Here is a 23,421-nt window from a genome sequence, read left to right as displayed (position 1 = left end):
GTTCCTATCCTTGTTTTTTGTTAACTTGTTCTTGTATCCATGCCTTAAGGGCTGATGATTCAGAGTTCTAGGTTCACAGAGCATGTAAGGAGAGCTGCAAGGGTGGGGCAAATCTGTATTTACATTTTTCAGTCATTTATAAAATACTGAATAGCAAGTATGAGTTTGCATTAAAGGTGAGCAAACACTAACAGTTTTCAAGTATGGAGAGGCTTGAATTGTGTCTGATGATATAGTCTTCATTTCTTTTCCTGCATATGTGGTACTAGAAATCTTTTCCTTTGACTTCCTAAAGGGAATTTTCCTAAGGGGAACAGGGAGGTGGCTTAGAAGTGGAAGAGTGATCAAGAAGCATAGCTTTTGTGTTCATGGTGTAGGAAATATGTTGTTTCACTTTAGGTGCTCTTTCTTAGAGCAACTGCATCAGCGTGGTTTCTTCCCCGCTCATCTACCTGTTGTTTTTTTCTGCTTCTTGAGTATGGGAGGTGGTGGGTAAGGGTCTCAGGGTGGGTAAGGAGAAGTGGGGACAAAGTAAAGGGGTGGATGGGAGACCTTGATTTTACTGGTGTGGGAATGCAGAGCACATTTTTAAGAAACCTGTTTTTGTTCATTCCATTCTTTAGATACACCTTTTTACTTGGATGAGCAGGAGTGAGGATTTTTTCCATCTGTTTAAATTATCAGATTTCCTGTGAGTTTGCATGTGGACTGTGACTTTGTTTTCAGTGGTTTTATTTAACTTTTTTTCTTTGAGAGCCCTGGAACTTTTTTAACACTTGCTGGTCACAGCAGAGCTGAGATTCTGGCTAAGAGATTTCTAGCGTTCCTTCATTTCCCTTTGTAGGCAGCACAGTCTTGCCATTTCCCCATTGCTGGTCAGGGCACACAGGGAGCAGAGCCCTGTGTTTTGAGTTACTAGCCCAGGAGCTAATACTGCTGTCTGTACCCCAGACTTCATGTACCTCAGTCATGCATCTCCAAAATGAAGTGACCTTGGAGAAAAGAGGAATTAGGATAATTTGAGTTTTTTACATCTGAGGTACTTCTGTGCTGCTGCTGAGAGTAATAGCCATGCTGAAGGCAAGTAGAACAGTGATGCTGTGGACCTAGCTTTCAGGAGCGAGTTGAATTAGTTTTATTTCAACAGATTTTGAAATGCTGGGGAGCGGGAGAGAAGAGGGATGTCACAACAGTGTAAAGTGTAACTTTATTTGTAAGAGCTGCTTGTTTGAAAAAGTTTAACTATCTAGAGCTAGAAAGGGCTAGTAGGTTTTCAGGTGGCTAATCTACCAGACTACATGTTCATGTCTTCAGACATAGGGTAAGACATGTTAAGTGTAAGATGAAATTCCAAAATGTCTGCTACCATCAGCTGAAAACTATATATTCATACCCTTTATCCAGTTTTAATTAAGTTGGCTTGAAATGAAACCTGTATGCTAGTGTAGCTTCTCTTAGGAAGATACTGAGGGACTGGAATGAGATGCATAGTGATGACAACAGCCCTCATTTTATTCTTGCAGTATGCGTCTTGAAGACTGTTCCTTTGTAGCACGGTTTGTTTCCTTAAGCTTTGGAAGTGTATTCAGCTTCTTTCTAGTGACAATAAAATTTCTATGGTCTCAACGGCCAAACAGCCCACATGGGACAAACTGAAAGAACAATAGAATTGGGAGGTTGTGGCAGTGATGGCACGTCCCTAAGGTAGTAAAATAAAAGGTTTAAGAAGGGCACAGAAAAATACACAGTAAACTAGAAGTTTAATTGGTAGCTGATTGATTGTTTCTGCATATTATTTACTGGTTTGAAACAGTGGACCTCCAGCATCCTGGAGGTTTATCCCTTCCCTGCTGATCCCTGCAGCTGAGTTCTTCTGTGATCTTGGGTAAATCATACAATCTTTTCATGTCTCCACTGTGGAGTTCAAAGAAAAAAATCTCTCACAGGAGTCTTGTTGGAAGAAAATGTTAATAAATAAATAAATAAGGGTGCTCAGCTACTCTGGAGGTAACAGTATTGCGTTAACCATGCTTTCTAGCATTGATCTGTAACCTGAGCCAGTGTGGGTTTAAAATGGTGACTGCAAGCCAGTACATTCACCTTGTAATTTTTGAACTCAATCAATAAGATTGTTTAACTCTCCATTGATCAAAAATTGATTGTTTTGGGAGCCACCAGCTTTTTCAGACACTTTCCAATTACTTGAATTCTAGAAGGATATCCAGTACATCCGTAGGCTATTAATGAAGTTTATGACCCATGTTATTTAAGAAGTCTGTGTAGATAGCCAGAAGAGCTTTAAAATGAATGAAATGGAGAACTAATTTGGGTAAAGGAAGTGCTGCAATATTAACTTTTTTCTTTTATTTTTTTTCTTGTATAGCTATTGGCGAATATGAAGAGCTTAGAGCAGAAAATAAGAAAACAAAAGAAGAGGTTTGTATCTGTTGATTACTTCTTTAATGCTAAAATGCTAAATATCAGAATACCTTATTGGCTATGGCAGGTTGTTGTCTGCTGTTGTGAGCTCAGCTGATTACTTACAAGTAATAAGTATTAGTTGTACCTGTATGTATTAAGGAGCAATGAGTGCAACTGCCAGAAGCTATTCTAGCTGTCCCACTCCAGAAAAGTTGCTATAAATATATATATATATTTTTTTTTTAAAAATGATTGCTGCTGTAGCCAGTTTGCCTATGATTACAATGTGAGCATAGACCAACTCAAGTGTTCAGATATTCTTAGGAAAACTTGTTTCTCTTGGATCTAAGCCTTGTTTTATTACAACTTGATTTGTACAGTGGAACTTACTGAAAAGAAAATAGAACAAATCCCCTCACCCAGCCCTTCTGAAAATTCAGAATGTAGGAATATGATTTCTGAAGGAATATGAAGTTCCCCCCTGCCCCGAAAAAACCCAACCCAATTTTTAATAGCAGAGCAAGATGTGCTGTCTCAACTTGCAGAATGGTACTGCAGCATAAAACAGAGTTGCAGCATATCACACATCCTTCTGTGAAATCTGCGTGCCTATCCAACTTGAAAAGAAGCTTTGAATGTATGGGCTGAACTTCATACGTTACTGTAGGCTTCATTTTTTAATGTTCATAGATACTGGAGTAAGGAGTAATGACCGCTTTCAAGCTTGTTCATTGAAGAAGTGTCTTTCTAGTAGTAAAATTAAACACATTTGGTAAGGTATCCCTTCCCGCCTAGGATTCTTGTTCATTCAACACACCTGCTTTCTGCAAGGAAGCCAATGGGAACAGAGAACTCTGAGAGAGATTTGATGGCAGTGTTGTGTTGCATAAATCCATGTCAATGTGCAAAAGGTTTTTAGCAGATATCTGCCAAAAGAAAGTGTGGCCACTAAAAGCCTCTTATCAGTTCTAGATAGTGAGGAAGGCAGAGGAGTCAATGCTACACTGTATTGTAAACAGAAAATTCTCCTTTCTCCGTTATTAGTGAGCTGAAGATGCAAGAAACATGTTAGTTTTCAAATCCCTGTTAGCTGCCAAGGCATGTAGGTTTAATTTAGCTTTTTGTGAAGTCATTTCTGAAGGGTCACTTTTAGTCCAGTTGTTACAAACGTTGTAATTCAAGGCTGTATTGGGAAGACCGTGTCCTTAACTACCTTCTCATTATTAAAGAAAACTTGAAGCTTATCTTCACATTACACTTCAGCAATGATTATGTGTATTTTCACTGAGCTCAGCATATCGTGCTTCACTTGCTCCTACCCACTGACCTCCTTGTCTTTTTTACTGTGCTTGTTGCTGCATTCCCATTCTGCTGTCCTACACCAGAGCCTCAGATATACTGAGAAATCTGTCCTCTATTTTCGCTGTTTGGAAGACTGTGGCAGTTCATCTCCTAGTGTTCAGAAGAAAAGGAGAATGAAACTGAGTTAGACCAAGAGTCTGTCTAGCCCAGTATCCTGTCTCTGACACCAAGAGAGAGAGGGAAGAGTGTGAGAGCACTTATAACACCTACAAAGAGTACTCCTCTAGTCTCCAAACCACTTGCAGCCTGGGGATGTCCTCAGCTGCATGTGGTTTCAGTGTGTTCTGCCCTCCACAGCTCTCTTCCTTGTATTTGTAACCATTACCCCCAAGCCTGTGCTGATTGTTGGCTTCCATCACATATGAGGAGTTCCACACCAGGACTGCCCACTGCAGGAAAAATGGGCTCCCCAGCTTCACCCTGAACCCAAGTCCTGCTAGCTTTGGTGTTTCTTCAACAAAGCTTTGTTGGGGGGCAGTGAGGAGGCTTTTCTTGAGTTGCATTTTTATTTAGAAATTTTTTTTCTTCAAAGTCAAGTCCAATGAAAAATTTTGTCACCAAAATTGAGATGAAATGAGATGCTCTGAGGTTGTTTCTTGCATTCTGCTCTTCTTTCTTCCTTGCTTCTCTCTCTCACAAGGCTTTTTTCCTATAACTGCCTATCTCTAGCCACTCCTATGTGTTACTTCTGAAGGTTGGTATGATGTTTTTCAGAATACTTGCGTAACAACTGAAAATCCTCCAACCCTGAGCACATGGGGATTACATCCCCAGTCGGCAAATTAGTTAAGCATGTGCTCAGGGTTGGAGGATTTTCAGTTGTTACGCAGGTATTCTCCATCTGAGAACCTCCATCCTGCAAATTGGTGTGCTTGTGTAAGCAGTCCCGCTTAATTGTTTAAGTGCTCGGACTCAAGTGGTTAAGTGTGAGGCCCTAAGTGCATTTCTTCTACAAAAAAAAGAATCTACTGATACAGAGTTCATGGTTATGTTTGCTTACAGTGCCAATACTGGAAGAAGCTATTCCTCGTGTTATTGCAGGGCTGGGTAATCCTGCAAGCTCGTTAGCGTCTCTCTAACTTTGTATCTTAGTTTATGCTTTGCGGGATCAAACCTGATATTGACAGGCTATCTCTGCTTGTGGGTCTGGGAAGTTGTGGGTGACTTCTGTTCCAGTTTCTGCCACTGTCTGTCAGTATGAGTGGAAGCAAATGGCTTCCTCTGTATCAATTGTGGTCACATAATTGCATTGAAAGGAGGAAGAGAAGAGAAAATTAATTTTTTTAGAAGAAGACTTGCAGACTATTTGTGGAAAGTAACCACACGGGACTTAGATAGCAGTCTGTATGTATGTGCTTTTGATGCACTTGGTGGAATTTTTTTCTAAATCACCACTATGCTTCTATGGCTCTGAAAGATGAGCTGTGTCATGGAGAAATGATCCTAGTTTATATTAGAAACATGGAACTTGGTGGATAATGGGCAGATAACTTAAGATGTAATTTTATATTTTGAAAATTTATTCTCTTTGTTCTTTATTTTTTCTTAAGATTAGAAAGTATATCGACTTGTACGTAGGTTACTTTGTTCAAAGCACTGCTGCCTAAAAGGATGCTAATAACCATGAAAATTCAGGAGCAAAGTATAAGAACTTATATCCACAGTGTCTGTTCCTCACTGCCTTGCTAAACTGCCAATTTGGAGACCTCTGGTGGGCTCTCTGACAAAATTGGTGCAGGCATTTTTTTTTATTAGTATTTTTAAATACTATCAAAAATTGGAGCAAAAATGACATTGGCAGACTACTTCTTTTAGGTCATCCTTTTAATTAAGTAGCTGACTAAACATGCATACCAGTCACTCAAAAATAGATAACTAACGTTCAGTTGCACATAAATGTAGATAACTTAATATGCAGTTCTGACGTATTCAGAGTCAGATCATGAATAAATATTTGACTACTTGCTAATCAGACAGAAATGACTCTGAGCACTGGTTTTGACAGTGTTTTGTCATGCTGCCAGTAGGGGGAAAAAAAAAAATGCAAGACAGCTTTCCAAAACAGTAGGTGTAATACTGGATCTCTGATACATCATTCACGGTGTTTGCTCTGTTAAAGCACATTTACAGAGTGGATTATATGTTTTGTCACCAAATGGGAACAGAGAAGGGATTCTGCCTTGATGACATGCTCATTCTTTCTGAAAGTAGAGTATAGCAAATGTCGTAGGATACTTTTGAGCACTGTACCAAACTCCTGATTTTAGAACAAGCATTAAATCTGCATAAATTTCACAATCTGTATAAATGGGAAAGAATGTATCTTGTGTTGCTTAGATGGCTTAATTGACTATATGGCTACTACGTGAACTTCTTGCATCTTAATATCTGGACTGAACAATCTCCTTCTTGTTTTTGCCCTTTGAAGGCCTTTTACTGAAGTCAGTAGGAGCTTATGTGCAAAATAGTTGGCGAAGAAGCCTGTTAGAAGAGAATAGACAAGAAACCCAGGCCTCCCTGGAATTATTGGCAAAGAGTCATTAGGCTGGTGGGAGTGGGAGTGTGGAGACTGTGTATCCGTAGGCTTCCAGGTGGTTGCGTGCTTCGACTTCTCAACATGACATTGTAGTGTCAAGTTCCCGTGATAGCATGGTACTATCCTGGTATTGTGCTAGCTCCAAGTACAGGCCAAGTTCACGTACTGCTATTCATCTTGCTATATGTGCAGTATTTGGTTTGGACACCGATCTTTGACATGTACATGATTTACTTGTAAGTAGTCAGCATATCAGTTCTCCGTGCTAGAAATGGAAGTATTGCCTCGTATCGTGTGTACCTCGAAGGCAAAAATCTGAAATTGAGTGGGATTGGCACAGCTCCTGAACTTGTTCCTGCAAAGATGAAGAATTGTAAGGAGTTATTCACAAAATTAATTTTGGAAACTGAACTGTTAATTTATTTCTAAAAATACACATGTGATGGCTTTTTATTGCCAAGAAACTATTGTTGACTTCTATAGCTAGTTCAGGACTGGAATGGGAATATTGTGTATTACCTTTGTTTTTTTATTGGGATAATGGTGCTATAAATATTAGATTAAAAATATAGTAAAGTAAGTGGTATAAATGCTTATTTTCGTCTGCAGAGAAGTTGGAACTCTTTAACAAAATAAAGTTAAAAACAGAAGATTGACCGATAATCCAGAAGTTCTTGACTTTTTTTTTTTTATTTGAGGGTACTCTTGAGTATGGAGCTATCTCTTAATACTGACAAGGGGAGCCTTAGTAAATACTGGAAAGCTGTTTCTCCTCAACAGTTGCATGCACTTGAATGTGAAAAGTGAACAGTAGATTTTATAGTAGTGTTATGCTATTTGCCTTTTAACATTTAGGATTAGTGATATTCTTGTCAATTAACAATTCTACTCTGTATGCCTCAAACTGCTTTTTTGAAAAATGAGGTGGTTGTGAATTTTGAAGGCTTCTGTGCAGCTTTTTGAGAGCAGCTAAGAATTCTAAATTTTGATGTTTTTAAACTTTACTGGTTTAAAGGTAAGGTCAGTTTATTTTAAGGGGTGACAATATTTTTTATTATGAAATTTAATTACTTTTATAGGAATATTTTGTTTGCATAACTTTCCAGTTTGAAACAGTACAAGTAGTTAAAGACAAACTCAACTTTTTCTAATTCTTAGCTAAATTGGAGATAAACTAGTTTTTTTGGTAGGACCTGTAACAGCTCTACTTGCACGGGTCTGATTGCAAGACAAAAGACAAAGTGCTTTCCATTGATCGTTTCAGCAAGGGCAAATCTCCCACTCTCCTTTTCTTCCTGCTCTTTCATTCTGAAGCACAGTAGCAGCGAAAGGAAAATATTCAGAAAGCTGCAACTGAGAGCAGGAATTGCTCTGCAGAGACCCAAACCTACAGACTCTGATTGTGTAGAGAAACGTGTAGCTATCAGAATTGTCAGCTTGCCGTGGTCCAGATGGAGCTCTCCCTGCAAATAGCACTCAAGGTGAAGTGGAATAGGTCGTTTAACTTCCCCTTTGGCTGCACAGGGAAAGAAGTTATGTCTTACAGCTTGTTGCGGGAGGATTTCAAAAGGAGTTTTTCCTATCATTGGGATAGGGAGTATACCGCATCCTCTACATCAAGGTTTCCATCAGTAGGAAAGTGTCTTGTTGACTTCCACAGGCAACAGATCAGATCCTTAAAACGCTAATCTTCCTAGTTTTTAAACTGAGCGTTAAAAGGGCTTGCTCACTTAATGTGCAGTGAGCTGAAAGCTTGCAGCGCGCAAAAAAATCCGTGGGTGAAGTATGCCAGTGTGGTTACAGTGTCTCTCTTGTAAAATACAAAGAGGCAGCAGCTCACACGGATCCCCCTTTTGGAGAGGAGCTGTGCTCTGCAGGAGCAATCAGAAATACTTTCTTTCTGCATCTTTTACTGCCTTCTGTTCTTAGACTGCGCTTCTGCCGGTAAGGTAAGGCAAATTTTTGCTGAGGAAACTGAGAGGGAGGGCAGCAAGCAGCAAGACACATGCACAGATTTCCCTTCCCCACCTCTCCTGTGCAAGATTCTCTAAACAGCTTCTTTGTTAACAGGGCCAGATGAAACCGTGAGTCCTCGATCGGTGCCGCTTGCTCAGCACGTCTTGCTCCTTCTGCAGCTCTGCCTTGTTTCACAGACCTTTACAGCAGCTGGTGACTGACCTGTCCCCCTACTCAGCTGCTGTCCCTTGCCTCATCACCCCAGTGCCATGAGAAGAGAGATTGCTTGTTGAGTGCAGCTCCTTTTGCTCCCACAGACAGCCATCGGCAGCAGCTTCCAAAGCCTGCATGGAGGCTGCCCCTGAGGTGACACCAGTGGCATCCTCTCCTTGCCCAAGAGCAGATCCTTCTTTGGGTCCCATCCAATGTCCTCCAGAGCTGATAGAAGGGCTCTCTTGAATTTGGCTGCCTTTGAATCAGGCTCTCCCCCTTCTTGTTACTTAACAGCAGGCTCCTTTTCCAGCTAACTCAAAGTGGGTCCTCATGTGGAAAAACTGAAAATCAAGCAAAATAATTTCAGGGGTTTTTTTCCCAGTTCTGTTCCAATGACCAGTATCCTTGTAATTGAAGTTACATGGTAAGGAGGTCAGTCACACAGATCTCTTCCAGAAGTTAACTCATGGTCTTAGGTTGATTTATTACTGTGAACATACACAGCTGCATGTGAGGAAGGACGTCTGGTATGCTGTGTGGGTAAGACACGTTGTGTGCCAGTCATACTTCCCCCCGGGTCATGTGTTTTTCACAGTGTGGTTAATCACTGACTGTGTCTCTTGTGAAGTTTACTCATTTCTTTGAGTTCTTTCATTTGCTTATAGAAGGCGTTTTCTTAGAGAAGTCTATTTAACGTCTGGTTTGTTCTTTCTATTTGAAGAAACCTTTCCATCATAAGATCAGTGATTGCAGCCCTGTGTAGTATTAGCATTAACCCCAAAATTAATAAAATTGGGGTGATGGGAAATCCTCAAAGTATGAAAATGAGTGTCCTCCCCTCTTCAAGGCTGTAGCTTTGCTCATGATATTACGAAACTGAACAGCATGTTGCTGTTTATTGGCTTTGAGGTTTTCCTTGCACATCGTAGGTATAGAAATGTAGGCCTCTTTTCCAAGTCTATTTGTGTTAAAGAAACTAGACTTAAAGCATATTCTTGACATGTAAAATATTGCTTTTACTGTTGTATGGAACATGGATGACTGTTTATATCAGTTTTGGATAATACGACTCTTCTACAATATTTTCAGAGCAGCTCTGAATTGGAACCTAAAATCAAGTACAACTTGCCAGTTTGGTTGGGAAATACTCTGGGTAATGAATTTTTTGGCATAGTTTCCATTGATCTTACATGACTGAGAGCAAAAAGAAACGATGCTTTGGTAGGCTTCTGTATGTTATTTTGCTGGCAATTGATCTTTCATTTTGCATGTTGTGACTGACTGCTAATTAAATAACTGGGATCAGTGTTTCATTTCAATTTTCTCTTCTCCTACAGTGTGACAAAATCAAGCAAGAACGAGATGAGGCTGTCAAAAAACTGGAGGAGTTTCAGAAAAGTAAGCTGATAATGTTAGTGGGGTTTTTTTGGTACAGAGTTATGAACATCGCTCTGCATACTCTACAGCAGTGTTAAGAATGCTGAGATTTAGGTCCACTTGCTGTTTCTCCTTCAAAGCCTTGTTTTAAAGAGGTAATCCGGTGAGACTTTGACCATTGTCAGGCTAACTGCTGTCACAGCATTTATATGCTCTGATACAGGTAGCCATTCTTAATGGCTTAATTGAAATCTAGCACTCTCTCACATGGATTCTGCAAGTGACTTTTGGAATGATATATGCTTGGATGAGTGGGATTTGACCCTATTGCTGAGATTGCTGCTAATAATAATAGTAATGGTAATTTTTTTATGAAGAAGGAGTAAAATTACTTTAAGCACAGACACACCAATAAAGGTTTTTAGGATGAACTGCTGTCTCTTGATAATTTTTAGAGCAAGTTATGTCTTGCCTGGGCTGTGAGAATGTCAATATTCAGTTTTACACTTTTATGGTAATGGTTCTATTGAAACTGTATGGTGTCTGGAAGCAACAAAGCACATCTAATGGGAGTGGAAGTATCCTAGTGGAATAGCTCTTTAGAAGCGACAATTACAATAGGATTGTGGTCTGTTATGTCTGGTTTGTGCCAGTACGGTGAACTGCACGGCGAAGCATCAGAAATGTGGATGAAGTTAATGCAGGAGAAGGAAATCACATGGTCTATACTTTTGTGTGACTGTGTTAATAGAGGAATTTGCTCACTTCTATTTTATAATTGTTCATATGATACAATTATGGAAAATAATCTAAAATCAACAGGAATCATCTACTGCCTTAAATGATCTTAGATAACTGTTGTGTGAGGCAAGAATGTTTTCCAAGAAGTCTAATTCCTCTCGAAAAAACTGCAGCCTGTTTTGTTTTTGTTATGATATGAGGAATACCAGAGTGTGGCAGAAAATGTCAAGTAGTTAAGACTTAAAATTTGAAGTAATATTTGATGTTGTAAAATTTTATAGGTTTCTTTTATCTTCCTTTCACATTTTTAAAGGACATACCTTGTAAACATAGTGATAAAATGCCAGGAATATTAGGATTTTAAGGCAATAATAGAGCCCATTATTTAAACGACAATATAAAAGGCAATTATATTGATGAAGAGCTACATTGGCTTTGTGTCTGTGAATAAACTTGGCCTGTACTCAGCTTCTATTTGTTCTCCTGGCATAAACACATATTGTGTGTGATTCCAGTTTAATGGGGCCCCGTTTGTATGCCAAGCAGCTGCATTTTAGGCCCTATTGCGTGATTTCATAGCTCTCTGAAAATTGGTTCTATTGAGCACAAGAGATAGAAGGTGGTGGTGGGGGGGAAAGCTTCAACACACAATCATTCCTTTTCAATTGGAGCCAGCAAGGTTGATGACAACATGACCATTGTGTTATAATGATAAGACCACTAAGGATCTGTACCTCTCATCAAGGCTTTCACACAACAGCAGATACAATTTAATTCACTGCTCTGTCAGCAGTGCTGATACCATTATGCCGTCTGTCTCCACAGTTATAATCACTGTCCTCCGAGAAATGCAGTTGAAATGATCTTGAGCAGTCAAAGAAACTCTCAATTAAGGCTGCCACTTCCAATGTGTCAGATTGTGTCTTATGCACTTGGTACAATTTTCACTTCCAATCCTGTTTATTTACAATGTCTACCAGTAATTACGCTTAACATGTCATTTAGTGAGGGTGCCCCTGCCAAGGAGATTGTTGGGTGCTGCAGTACCATTGAGTGGGAGTTTCTCGCAGTCAATGCCATCAGCGGCTTTTAGTCCCTGATGGGATGCAGTAGTAATGTTGATAATGCAAGTATCGTGCTCATCAAGTCATAATTAGATGCCACTCAAATGTGCCACTTGTAATAACAGTGTTGATTCATGTTTTCTCGGTGACTGCAACTACTAATTAGTTAAGTGGTTTTTGGTTGGCCTGCATTTGCTGCGGATTATTATTACCCCTGAAAAAAACTGTCAAGGTTAGAGATGTTTCAGGCCACTTAGTGCTGCTTTATGAATTTTAATATTGACATAATAAGAACTTTGGACAGACTTCGGAAATAATATAAATTTTGTATTTAATTTGGAAAGATTTTTTTCCCCTGAGTTAATCATAATTGCAGGTTAATTAAGTTTAAATGAACCAAGAGTAATCCCTAGTTCTGCCATGTGAGCCCAACCCTTTTTCCTAACTTTAGCCTTGCTTGAGGCTATTAGAATCCTGTCTGTAAAATGGGAGCAGCCCCGTATCTCCACTGTTCCCTCATCCTGCCCAAAGCATTTCATTACTCCAAATTCCCAGAGCTAGGTAGAATAAAAACAGAAGAGATACGGACATGTACTACCTGAAGCTTTTCCTCTCTCAAATTAAATGTAGCAGGTACGGCGCACTTGGAGCAGATAATTTCTCCAAAGCTAGAAAAAATGGAAATAAAAAGACAACCAAAGAAAGAGGTGTGGTTGCTCTGTTGTTAGAAGACTTCATGTGAATATAGTTTTTGGACCAAGATTTCCCAATATTCTGCCCTGCTCTTTTTTTTTGGCTGCTCATATTTTGTAGAACTTGATTCTTGCATGCAGCTACTGATTTGACAGCAAACTCCAATGTATTGCTGGTTTCCTATGCTGTCAACGAAAATGTTAGTTAATATTAACTAAGTATCAATAAAGCTGCATAAATAACACTTGTTAACAGCCTGCTTTTTCATATTCTAAAGTCCTGTTTTGTAGTCATTAAGATGACCTCTGGATATCGAAGAGAACTTATGTATATCTCCTCAGTTTTTAGGCAAAAGTCTTGGAAGAGGGCAGGCAGGATCTTCTACCCAGTGGTATGAAATCACGAGTTTTTAAAGCCTATCTTCATGAAAATGAAAGGACATACTAGAAAAAGTCCTCCATATTTACACGGTATTCTTCCAGCCTTTTTCCTGCTCCAAAGTATTGTTCAGCTGTGAACAGTCCTTTCTGCACATTGAAATCTGACATCGGGCTGAAGAGGAATCTGCGCCATGAAATGACTTGCAGAATTAGGGTCCAGTCTGCTGCTTAGGATGGGTAAGGGTGCCAGGAGCCAAGGAGGAGTTGCATTGATGAGCAAGGTGCTAGCCTGAGAAATGGGAAACTATTGTTGGGGTTTCTGCTTTGCTCCAGATTCCCTGTGCGACTTGAAGCTTGCCACTTAGAAGAAGACTTTCAACACTAGTAAAGTAGCTATGTACTGCTGGAAGTTGAGGGGAATTGCAAACCAAAATGTATCTGTGCTTTTATATTTCCTCTAACTCACATTGGTATCCTATGTTACAATATAAGATTTGTTCCATAACTTTTTGGTCACTCTAAGAATATTGTGTATCTTCAACATAGTGATGTGTACCCACTGCCGTAACAGGGATCCTGTAAGTGCAAAGGACTGATGTGTCTCTTGCTCTTTCAGCTGTGACATCAAATGTAGTAGCATAGCCATGTATTTCAGATGCAGTCAGACAGCTTGCTGTCAGCCCTGGTCTCATGGAAGATTGTGTGCGTCATGCTGGTGTCTGAATCTTTGTTGTGGACTGTGAAGGTTAGGTTGTGAGACCATGGTGCTTATTTTAGGGCATGCTCAAGCACAGAGAGACTTCAAATAAGAACCAGTTCAGACACTACAGCCACATAGTAATACAGAACTTGGGTTGTTCAGCTGAGGCTGTCAGAAATCGGTCAGTGCATGCAATGTTGAGTTTCCATCAGGATTGCATCCATCGGGGTGTATCCCAGCTGCTGCAGGTAGCTTCGAAGCTGATGGGGCAGAACGAGATGAAGGAACTGTGCTGTAGTAATGATTCGACTTCATTGGAGCACGTGCTGTAGGAGGCACTGTGAATATGGAAGCTTCAGTCACTTAACCCCTTTCTCCATTTCCTAGTAAACTTGCCCCAGGCCTGGGCTATATGTCCATCCTGCAGCTCTTCTTGTACAGTGTGTTTAGCAAGTGTGATGATACTTAGAATACCATATAAACCCAAAGACTGGAAGGTGAAAGTAATCTTTGTAACACACCTGAGTTAATCTTGCTGTTTAAAAATATTGAGGTTCCAATCTTCTGAAAATGGCATCCATACCAAATTTTCAAGAGGATTATGATGGCAATCTTAAGGGACAATCTAGTGGTCTCACTCTGATTCCTCAAGTGTTAATGAAATAAAGATGATGAATGATGATGGTCAGGGAGGCTCCTGCTGGCCTTCTACTTCCATAAGCTTATGCTCAGTTCTCCAGTTCCCCCTCTAATGCTGTAGATATGGCTTGAAAGAGTTGCTTAAAGCAATGAACCAAATATTCAATGTTCAAAAGAGTTCCTATCCATGGAGATTATCTAAGTATGTACTTCCCTGTATTTGAAATGCTTACATAGAAAGTTAACAGAAAAAGATGTAGTATTTCTGATCGTGGGATGCATGTGTCAAATGCATGTGTCAAATGCAGGAAAATACTGACTAATTTTTAAACTCTTTCCCTAGTTTCTCACATGGTTATTGAGGAAGTAAACTGTATTCAGAACCATCTTGAAATTGAGAAGACGTGCCGTGAAAGTGCTGAGGCTTTGGCTTCTAAGGTGAGAAGAATTGTGGTGATTCTGTTTCATCCAATTTCTTTTTTCTTTTTTTTTTTCTTTTTTTTTAACTTGAGATTATATGCATGTCCCATATGTGTTTTCGTATAATCTTGCGGATCTGTGAAATTGTTTTGAAGTGGCAAAAACTGTAAGCCATAGGCAAGATGCAAAATACAATTCCTGCCTTTAAAGAAAAAAAAATACCCCATTTTAATTTAGTTTCTATTTTGGAACAGTAAGTCATGGACCAGCATCTTGATATCTAGGGGTTTTTATGCATTTAGGTTAAATGGAAAACAAATTTTAGAACTGTCCTGTGTGAGATATAAAACAATAATGAGCATTTCAGTGTCTAAATCAAATGGAAAAAGTCAACCACTGCATTACATTTCAGGTGATTGTTTATGAAAGCAAAGCGAGGGCAGGGGAAAGGTGACCTCCACTGCTCTGTTGATTGCGTCTAGTCTGATGAATTTAGCAAGTGTGTAATTTTCTATATTCCATCTCATCAGAAGTGCATTATTATTAAAGAATGTTTTTATCTCTCTTATATATTTTTGGTTGTGTAAAATGCATCTAAGCCACTTCATCAGAAAATGGATTACAGCAATTTTGAACCAAATTTCATTAGCAATGCTGACGGCCTTTTTTTTTTCTCTCCCCCCTGCCCCCCCCATCCCCTGCCCAAAGTACATCCTTAGACGTGGTAAAAATCACACCAGCAAGAAATCACTTTAATTTAGATGCATTAGCAATGTACTTTCTGGAGGTATTTACTTAATTGTTTGCATAATGACACTATATTAGAATTCATAAGATAGACAATCAGCATATAAGTAAGAAAATGAATGTATTTATGCAACTTTTCTTCTTCTCTGCACTTTTCCTGTAATGCACGTACAGGGGCAGTCCAAAGACTAGCTTTACCCTGTGGGGCTGCTTTGCCAAAGCTGCTTTGTTTGTTGCTGTGAGCTGACTAAACCCTGTAAGATTCCTCACACCACCCTTCCCACTTGCTCAGTTTCATTCTTTGGGAATGAGATGAGGAAGTTCTCTCGTAAATTTCCTGTAGTTGGGGGCCGAGGAAAAGGGGGATCAAAGATGATTGCTCAGGTAAAAATTGAGGGTCAGCCTAACTGTACAGTATATGTTCTATCTGAAAGTAACTATCGGACTTCTGAAGCGCACGTTGACTTCGACATGTTGTACATCATTAGTAGAAAATCAAGTCTCATTCTTAGACCTGAATACAGGGAATGCTTGGCTGGTGGGTGGGCAGTCACCCCAACATACACCTGAACACCCTTGAGACTGTGCTAAGCTTGCTGAGAGCTGCTGGCATGGGGTGTCTAGGTGCAAGACAGTGAAAGAAATGGTGAGAGTGAAACATTTTCAGCAATCCCTGTTGTGCAATTTTTCCTGGCACCTTGATCAAGATGGAGATGCCTTACAGAACCTCTTCTGTATCATCCACCAACCAGTCATGTGTTTAAGCATCCAACCCAGAGTGGTTTCTGATTTGTGGTTTGACCCATAAAGAGTTGGTTTATGATACGGCTTTCATCTTACATACATTGACTTTACAGTAATAATTTCTGAGAATTGAAAATAATTCAAAAAAGTTTTGAGGTAATTCTGTTGTGACTGGGAGTATAGTAGTTGTGGTGTTTGTAGTTTATAAGCTAAATAGGGGCATAGGAGGAGGTAAGAGGTTTTAATTGACCAATTGATATAGCTGGCAAAATCAGATGAGCTTTCAGGAACACAAGCCCTTCTTCAGGTCATTCAGTTAGGGCTCCTGTTGATGCTGTACATGCTGAAGGGTAAGGAGCTGAAGCAGCTATCACAAAGAATGTGTAGCATTAAGTAAGCTTGATAGTTGATTTGATTTGATTTGAACCTACACAGGGTATTTATTAATCAGAAGTACCAGAGAGGAAAGGCAGGCATGGATGAAGGATCATGTTGAATTCAAGCCTCCTCAGAGGAGAAAGTGGGCAAGCTTCCCATCTTCAGACCATTTTAATGTTGAATGGAGCATTTAATCTAATGTTACTTTTTCTTCTTTGTTTAATAGATCTTTTAATGATAAGGGAGAAAAAAAATACAGTTGACTTTTTTTTTTTCCTTGTACAGCAGCTTAAAGACAGACTAACTAGCTTCTTACTGTTTGTGCTTCTCAATTTTCAGCTGAACAAAGAAAATAAGACCTTGAAAAGAATTAGTATGCTTTATATGGCAAAACTGGGCCCAGAAATTATCACTGAAGAGATTAACATTGATGAGGACGATTCATCCACAGATACAGAAGCTAACTCTGGATCATGCAATTCTGTGCATTGTCAGCAGCAAATAAAAGGTGAGCGTTGTTGCTGAGCCTACACTACCATACAAGGCAAAAGTTGTGTAAAGAATGGCTGTAGTGGTTTGGACCAGAGATCTGTCTGGCTCTGAGTCATGCTTATGAGAGTGGTCATCAAAGGATTTCCAGGAAATACTGTAAGAACATGGTAGGCTTGTAGTGATACTGTGTAAGGTATATGGTGCATATACAGCCTGCAAAGTAAGTTACAATGCAATAAAAAAATGGGATCTACACAGCTAAGAGAGTTCAATGTTACTGAGTTGGTAAAAGAAATATTTCCTCGGATCCTTAACAAAGTAAAAATTAAGCAGAAGGGCAAGGTCACCTTGCAATGCAAGGTCAACTGCATTGTTACTATTTCAAAGCTTGTAAGACAGGACTCTCCATTTCTATTTCCATTGTGTACCTTTGTATGCACTAACTTCATTCATATTCCAGAGGTATTACCAAACAAGCAAAGGGACCAGGTAAAACAGCAAGGCTTGGGAACATGGAAATACATTGATAAAAGAAATCTGTGCTTTATTAAGAAATTTCTAGTTCCCTTTTGAAAGGCAATTCATGTTTCTATAATCCAAAATCTGCCTTTCTTTCTCATCTGACTCTGTGATGAAGTAATTGTGATGCTGCATATTGTTGTATCATAGTATCCCAAAAAGGGGGATGCCCACATTCTGCATTTGGTGACAGAGAAAGAAATTAAGTGGTTCACTTTTTAAAAAAAAAAAGCTTTCTTTTTTTTTTCTGATAATAAGTTACAATAGCAAATAATGTCTAAGTACAGCTGTCCTGAACTTTCAGCCTGACCTTGTTAATTGTTTTCTGTTTGAATGCAGCAGCCTCAATGAAGTGGTACAAAGTATCACTGAGAAAAAAGAATGATTGTTTTAAAAATGCTTACAAATATTGCCAACCCACGAAAAAAAACCACCAAAGAAATCAGATGTCACAGTACCCTTCTATAATAAGCAGTTTTCCATCCTATAAATGTAGGAAAAGAGGCAGAGAACAGTATGATCCACACCATGCAACCCATCTGAATCAGAAATAAGACTGAAGTTCCTCCTATCTTTTATTGGAGAAAGATGTCAAGGATACATTTAAAGACAGCGAAGTCTCTGGCTGCAGATCGGAGAACATGGTTAGGAGGAGGGTAGCAGGGTCAAATAGATATTTCAAGAAAGGTTCTGAAGTATATGCTTTCTGTCTTGCTGACGAATTCACTAAAGAATGAAATGTGGCATGTTGTGGAGGATTTAGAACTTCTGGCTTCTGCTCCTCTCTCTGGCCTTATTATTAAATCTTAATGACCTTACTCAGCACTTGTTAAAAGTATTTTAAAAGCATTGGCATCCCATTTGCTAGAGGAAGATATTCCATCCCTGTGCCTGGAGAGAAGCGTTTTTGTGTATGGTAGCGGAGTGATCTGACAACATGCACCAAAAAGCAGTGTTAGGGCTGTGTCCCTAGCCTATGCCAAGCTGCATGGCATTTGTCTTCAGGGAAAAATCTGAAGTTATATCTTGGATTACCTGCTAAGTGAAAGACGTTATGCAATGAAAGATGTGTTTTCAAGACTCCCCTCAATGCTTTGTGGTGTTGCCCAAGGTAAAATCTGCTCTTTTACGTATGTTTATTATTCCAAGCAGTTGTGTTTTGTGTTGGGAGTCTTGGAAGTCTTTTAGCCTTCTCACCATTCAGTAAAATATTGGACGTTTCTTGGAATGATTCCTTCCTTCCCACCACTTTTCTGTAAGGGTATACAAATAAGGTAGTACAGTCTGAGGCTCTTTGCTTAAAACCCTCTCATTTATTAAAGGGTTAAAATTTTGTCCCTCACATATCTGCCTCTATTTTTGCTATCTCATACATTAGGGAAAGGTGATAGTAAAGCTGTAGTTCCTAATGGAAGTGTAGAGTGGTCTCATAGTAGTACCTGAAATTCATTTATAGGTTTTGGATTTTCTTTTTCTTTTTAGCTGACCTTTCAGATATAACAAGTGAAAACTCAGCTGTGTGGGTCAAGCAGTTTAGTGCATGCCCTGTATCTGAAAAGAAACATTTCTTGTACACATTTATAAAGATTTAGTTATATGGATATGCTTTGTTCCCTATACAAGATTGATATATGTATTGTAAGACCTCACTTAGTCCAGTTACCATAAATTTCAGTGAGACATTTTTTTCCATTAATTTCACTGGAAAGCACAAATCCATAAAACAGATGATTTGGTTCAAGAATCTTCTGGGAAAGCGAGTCTTTTTGTTTACTTGAGAATGTGTGTGCCTTTAATTTGGAGGAAAATAAATCTGAGGCTCCTGAATGGGACAGAGGGGCTGGGGTAGAATCAACATTGCCAAGAGGTGAGACCAAACAGAATGACATCCAGCATGTCATCATCATCTGCAATTGATTAGCAACAATTTTCTCAACTTGTGGCTGGTATTCAACAAACAGCAGTGCTATGAAATACTGGAAGCAGGTGGGGAATGAGAGCACTTACTGAAAGCTAATATATATCAATAAATTTATATTTTTGTGGTGTTTTTATGTTACCCTAAACCTTGATACATTATGTATGCAAACTGATCTCATGTTAAGAAGTGATTATAATCAAATGTTTTATTCCATTGTGAATTTAATTTATTTCATATTTTGATAATTAAGGAACAAAAATTCTGAGGGGAAAATTACAAGTATTAGCTCGTCCATCAGTAAAGGTTATATTCTGACTCTGTTCACATAATGTTACAAAGACTATAAATTGGCAGCTGTTAAGGACAATTTCTTCAGTGAAAACCTCCGAAGTATTAACTGCCTGTTGTTTTGTTTATTTCCCTTGTGACAAGAACTCATGATCCAAAAAGAATTGAAGTGCATTAATTTGTTTTAAAGGACACCTATTAAAAATTGCTTTCTGCTACCTCCGTACCAGAGTCTCTGTGATGTGACAGTCTCCTGAGTAGGACTGAGGACACTCTGTGGTGGCAGGATTGGCCCCATTATAGCAGGAAATTAATCATTCAGAATGCAAATAAAGACGGCAGTACTGAGCAAGGCAGCTTACCTCAATAGAGTAAATCTGAAACGGTGGCCTAGTTATAGATCTGTTACTTGACACTTACGCAAAGTTCCTAAATTATTGAGGATGTACCTTGAATACAACTGGTGCTTTGTATGCAGGCAAGGTGTTTCATACTCCATTGTACTTGGATTGCTATGACATTTCCTTTCTTGTTTTCTTCGAAGAATAAAATATATTTTTCATTTCCTTCCTCAAACTGTAGAGCTGCGAGATCAAATCATATCTGTTCATGAGGAAAAGAAGACCTTAGCCATTGAACTGGAAAACCTGAGGTGCAAACTTGTAGAAGTAATTGAAGAAGTATGTATTGTACCATGGAAGGCGAGACCATGTTAGCGTGTAGTCAGTACTTTTTCTATCTAATTTTGCTAAAAATGCTCAGTTGTGAAGTTAATTGAATACTATCTAATCGCAGCCTTCCCATATGATGGACCACTTAGGGCATACACCTAGAAGGGGCATTCTATGTCAGAGTCCAGTCTGTTGCTATTGCTGGCACATGACTTTTCATGATCTGTTCTAATGCCCGTCTTATAACTCTCATCTCCCCTTCCTGACAGCCCCTCACCCATCACAGCCTGAGGGGATTTTTGGATTTCCTTAAACCTGTAGATGTGCAAGAAACACTTCTGGAGAATGTCCAGTTTAATCACTGGTGCTACTTCATTGAGCGTATCCTTGAGTTTAGCCATTGGCAGTGCCCTGTCATGGTAATTAGACCAGCAAATTGGCTTTTTGAGCCAGCAGAGTTTCATTCCTGCTTGAAAACTGGATAAGCCATGTACTGATGCAAATCAGGACTTAGTGGCTCTTCCTGTCTATGCAACACTTGCATTCAGAAAGACACAGCTCACCACTCTTGGACAATAAACAGAGCCCAGGAAAAAAAAACCAAACCAGCAGCCTGACTGTATCAAACCACAAACAGTCAAGGGCAAGCTAGTAACTTTTCAACAAGGTGCTATGGCGCCTCATCCTGAAAGGTTCCAAAAATGTTATATTTGCAGCTGTGACTGGTACGTGCCATGCGACTGGGCCATGGGAGGATTAGTTCATAACCCTTTTATGACATGTGTTACGAGGTCTGTAAGTTGGGGTAAAAATGTTTTCCATCCCACTGGAAGCCCTAACATCAAGCCAAACCTAAGAAACAGAATTACTGAAAGCAAAATATTGCTTACGTTATGTATGTGCTAGATGCGTTATGCCACTAAAATACTCTTATTTTTTATTTGTTCTTTGTACTTTTCTAGGTGAATAAAGTGAAAGAAGAAAAGGCTGTTTTGACAACAGAAGTTAATAAGCAGCAAAAACTGTTGGAGAAATGTAACAGAGGTGTGTGGTCTAAGCAGGTTCTGTAACAGTTTGCTACATCCTTTGTAGAAGCTTCAGAGCTTTTATGTTGTAGTACAGAGTAGGTTAAAGAACCCAGATCTGACAGTAGGCCTTATTGCTGCAGGCACTGCATAAACACTTGGATTATTCTAGACTGTCTGTACTCCAGGAAAATGTGACAGGGTAAATAGCAAGTTATATGTGAGAACAGGAAAGCTTTTTGCTCTGTGGCACAAGCAGCAAACTAGGGCAGGAAGGCAGTCCTTCACAGAGATGGAATTTGAGCCTTAATCTCCTGTTTTCCTAAACTGTTACATCAGCCTTCCTTTTAGTTGGGACACAGCTAATAATTTTGAGTATCTAAAGACCTGGGAGCAACTTGTTATATGTTCAGAGGGTGATAAGGAAAAGGCAAGCGTGCTGCATTTTACTGAAGTGGAAGACAATGGGTCTGGGCAAGATATAGTAGGGCATATCCTGTAAGCTTCCACCAAATGTTCATCTCTTACCTCTTCCGTGTGTCCGCATTGCGTAAGCCTATGACAGGCAGTACTTGAAGACTCTTAAAACACCAAACTTCAGATAGGTTGATTAGACAGATCAGCCTGAAGAAGCTTTTGATGGGAAAGTGTGGCAGATGAAAAGTTTCTGAAATGTTTTCTTTTTTCTAAGCATGATCAAAAGAACAATCCCTTGTTTCACATTTGCCTGTTTTCTAGGAATTAGGAGTTATACAGGCTAGGTCCTAATGCACTGGCAACATAAACCAAGATTTTTTTGTATGCTTGAAATGAGCTACCAAAGTATCTATTCAATACCTACTGTATTCCATGTCTATGTGGCACTGTCTTGGAGCTGTGTAATCAATACATTTCAGTCAGAGTTGGTGAATTTATCTTAAATCTTTCTAAGTGTGTGGGTTGTCTGTTGGGGTTTTTTGCGTGGTTTGGTTTGGTTTTTTTTTTAAGTTAACATCATTTTGAGAGTCAGGTGGGCTGGGGTGTGTATCCCACTGTCTAAGATACCAGTTACTGTATGTAGCTTTAAAAACTGTTACGCTCATCTCCAAAAAAGCAAGGAACTTGTGTACAACAGTGTTAGAAATCCAATGTCATCACCCTGCAAACTAGTCTTCAGCCAGTAAGAGCTAAAGCTTACCAAGATAATGTAAGTGGTCGGTGAGACATGTTAAGAATAAATGATGCTTGAGTACTAACAAATGATCCTTGCTGTCCTGGACTGAGGCCTGTTTAGAATGGTTTGGGGGAGCGTGCCCCATGGTTAACTTTAGCCACCCGTATGAGCCTCACTTTTGTAAGCACAGTTTAAATACAGGCAACATAAAATTGCACTGCTTGCTTCTTGAGACTCCTTTAAATATCTATTGTAAGGGGACACATCAAGCCTCACTCCAACCAGGTAGGCAAATACAGGTGCCTCCAAAATAACATAATAATCTTTGGTAGATTCAGCAAGGCTCTTTTGAGTCTTTGGTCGCTTCCACCCAAAGATGCAAAATATGATCTGTGCTACGTGATGGCTGTTGCTGGAGATCTTGAGTCTGGATGGGAGGAGTATTACTTTATTCAGAAGATCAGTAATTGTGCATATATATAGTGAGGTTTAGAGCAAACAGGACAAATATTGCAAAGCGGACTGTATACGGAAATGTAAAACTAGGTTACACCTTCTTTTAAGGATTCATGGTACTAGGGAGTAACAGCTCATCTGGGTAAATCAAGCAGTAAGTACTTTCTTCTTATTTTGATTAATTCCACTTTTACTTCTGATCTTGTTTTATTCTTATAAACAGTGTCTGTGCTGGCAGTAGAGGAATATGAAGAGCTTCACGTAAACTTTGAACTGGAAAAGAACCTGCGGAAGAAAGCAGAGTCGTTTGCACAAGAGGTGAGTAGTCAAGAAAAAGAGATCTTGTAAAATGAAGACATTGTAACTGGGCAGAAACCTGCCAGCTTAGATGACTTGATTTCAATTCCCAGCTCTCGTACAAAAGATGACTTTGAATGTCCACGTACTACTTAGCTAACATATGTACTTCATCCGTAAAATGGGTTTACTGTTTCAACAGCATTTATAAAGCACTTCAGAATTATC

General features: G+C 39.3%; 1 protein-coding gene across 4 annotated transcripts in view; it reads left to right on the top strand.

Moving 5' to 3' along the window:
• Window positions 1–23,421, top strand: part of SHTN1 (shootin 1) — a 66,988-nt gene that overhangs the window by 7,682 nt on the left and 35,885 nt on the right. For 3 of the 4 annotated variants that reach the window (XM_052799712.1, XM_052799711.1, XM_052799713.1), the window contains exons 2-8: window positions 2,384–2,436; window positions 9,826–9,886; window positions 14,426–14,520; window positions 16,711–16,879; window positions 20,174–20,271; window positions 21,225–21,306; window positions 23,120–23,214. In XM_052799712.1, coding sequence (XP_052655672.1) covers window positions 2,384–2,436; window positions 9,826–9,886; window positions 14,426–14,520; window positions 16,711–16,879; window positions 20,174–20,271; window positions 21,225–21,306; window positions 23,120–23,214 — 653 coding nt within the window. Of the gene's footprint in view, window positions 1–2,383; window positions 2,437–8,248; window positions 8,269–9,825; window positions 9,887–14,425; window positions 14,521–16,710; window positions 16,880–20,173; window positions 20,272–21,224; window positions 21,307–23,119; window positions 23,215–23,421 lie in introns of those variants that run through there. The other variant, XM_052799714.1, reaches the window with a different exon arrangement.

The sequence above is a fragment of the Harpia harpyja genome, chromosome 10, assembly GCF_026419915.1.
Source record: "Harpia harpyja isolate bHarHar1 chromosome 10, bHarHar1 primary haplotype, whole genome shotgun sequence".
Classification (NCBI taxonomy): domain Eukaryota; kingdom Metazoa; phylum Chordata; class Aves; order Accipitriformes; family Accipitridae; genus Harpia; species Harpia harpyja.
Note: the sequence above shows the minus strand (reverse complement) of the source record. Positions and strands in the feature narration are given on the sequence as shown.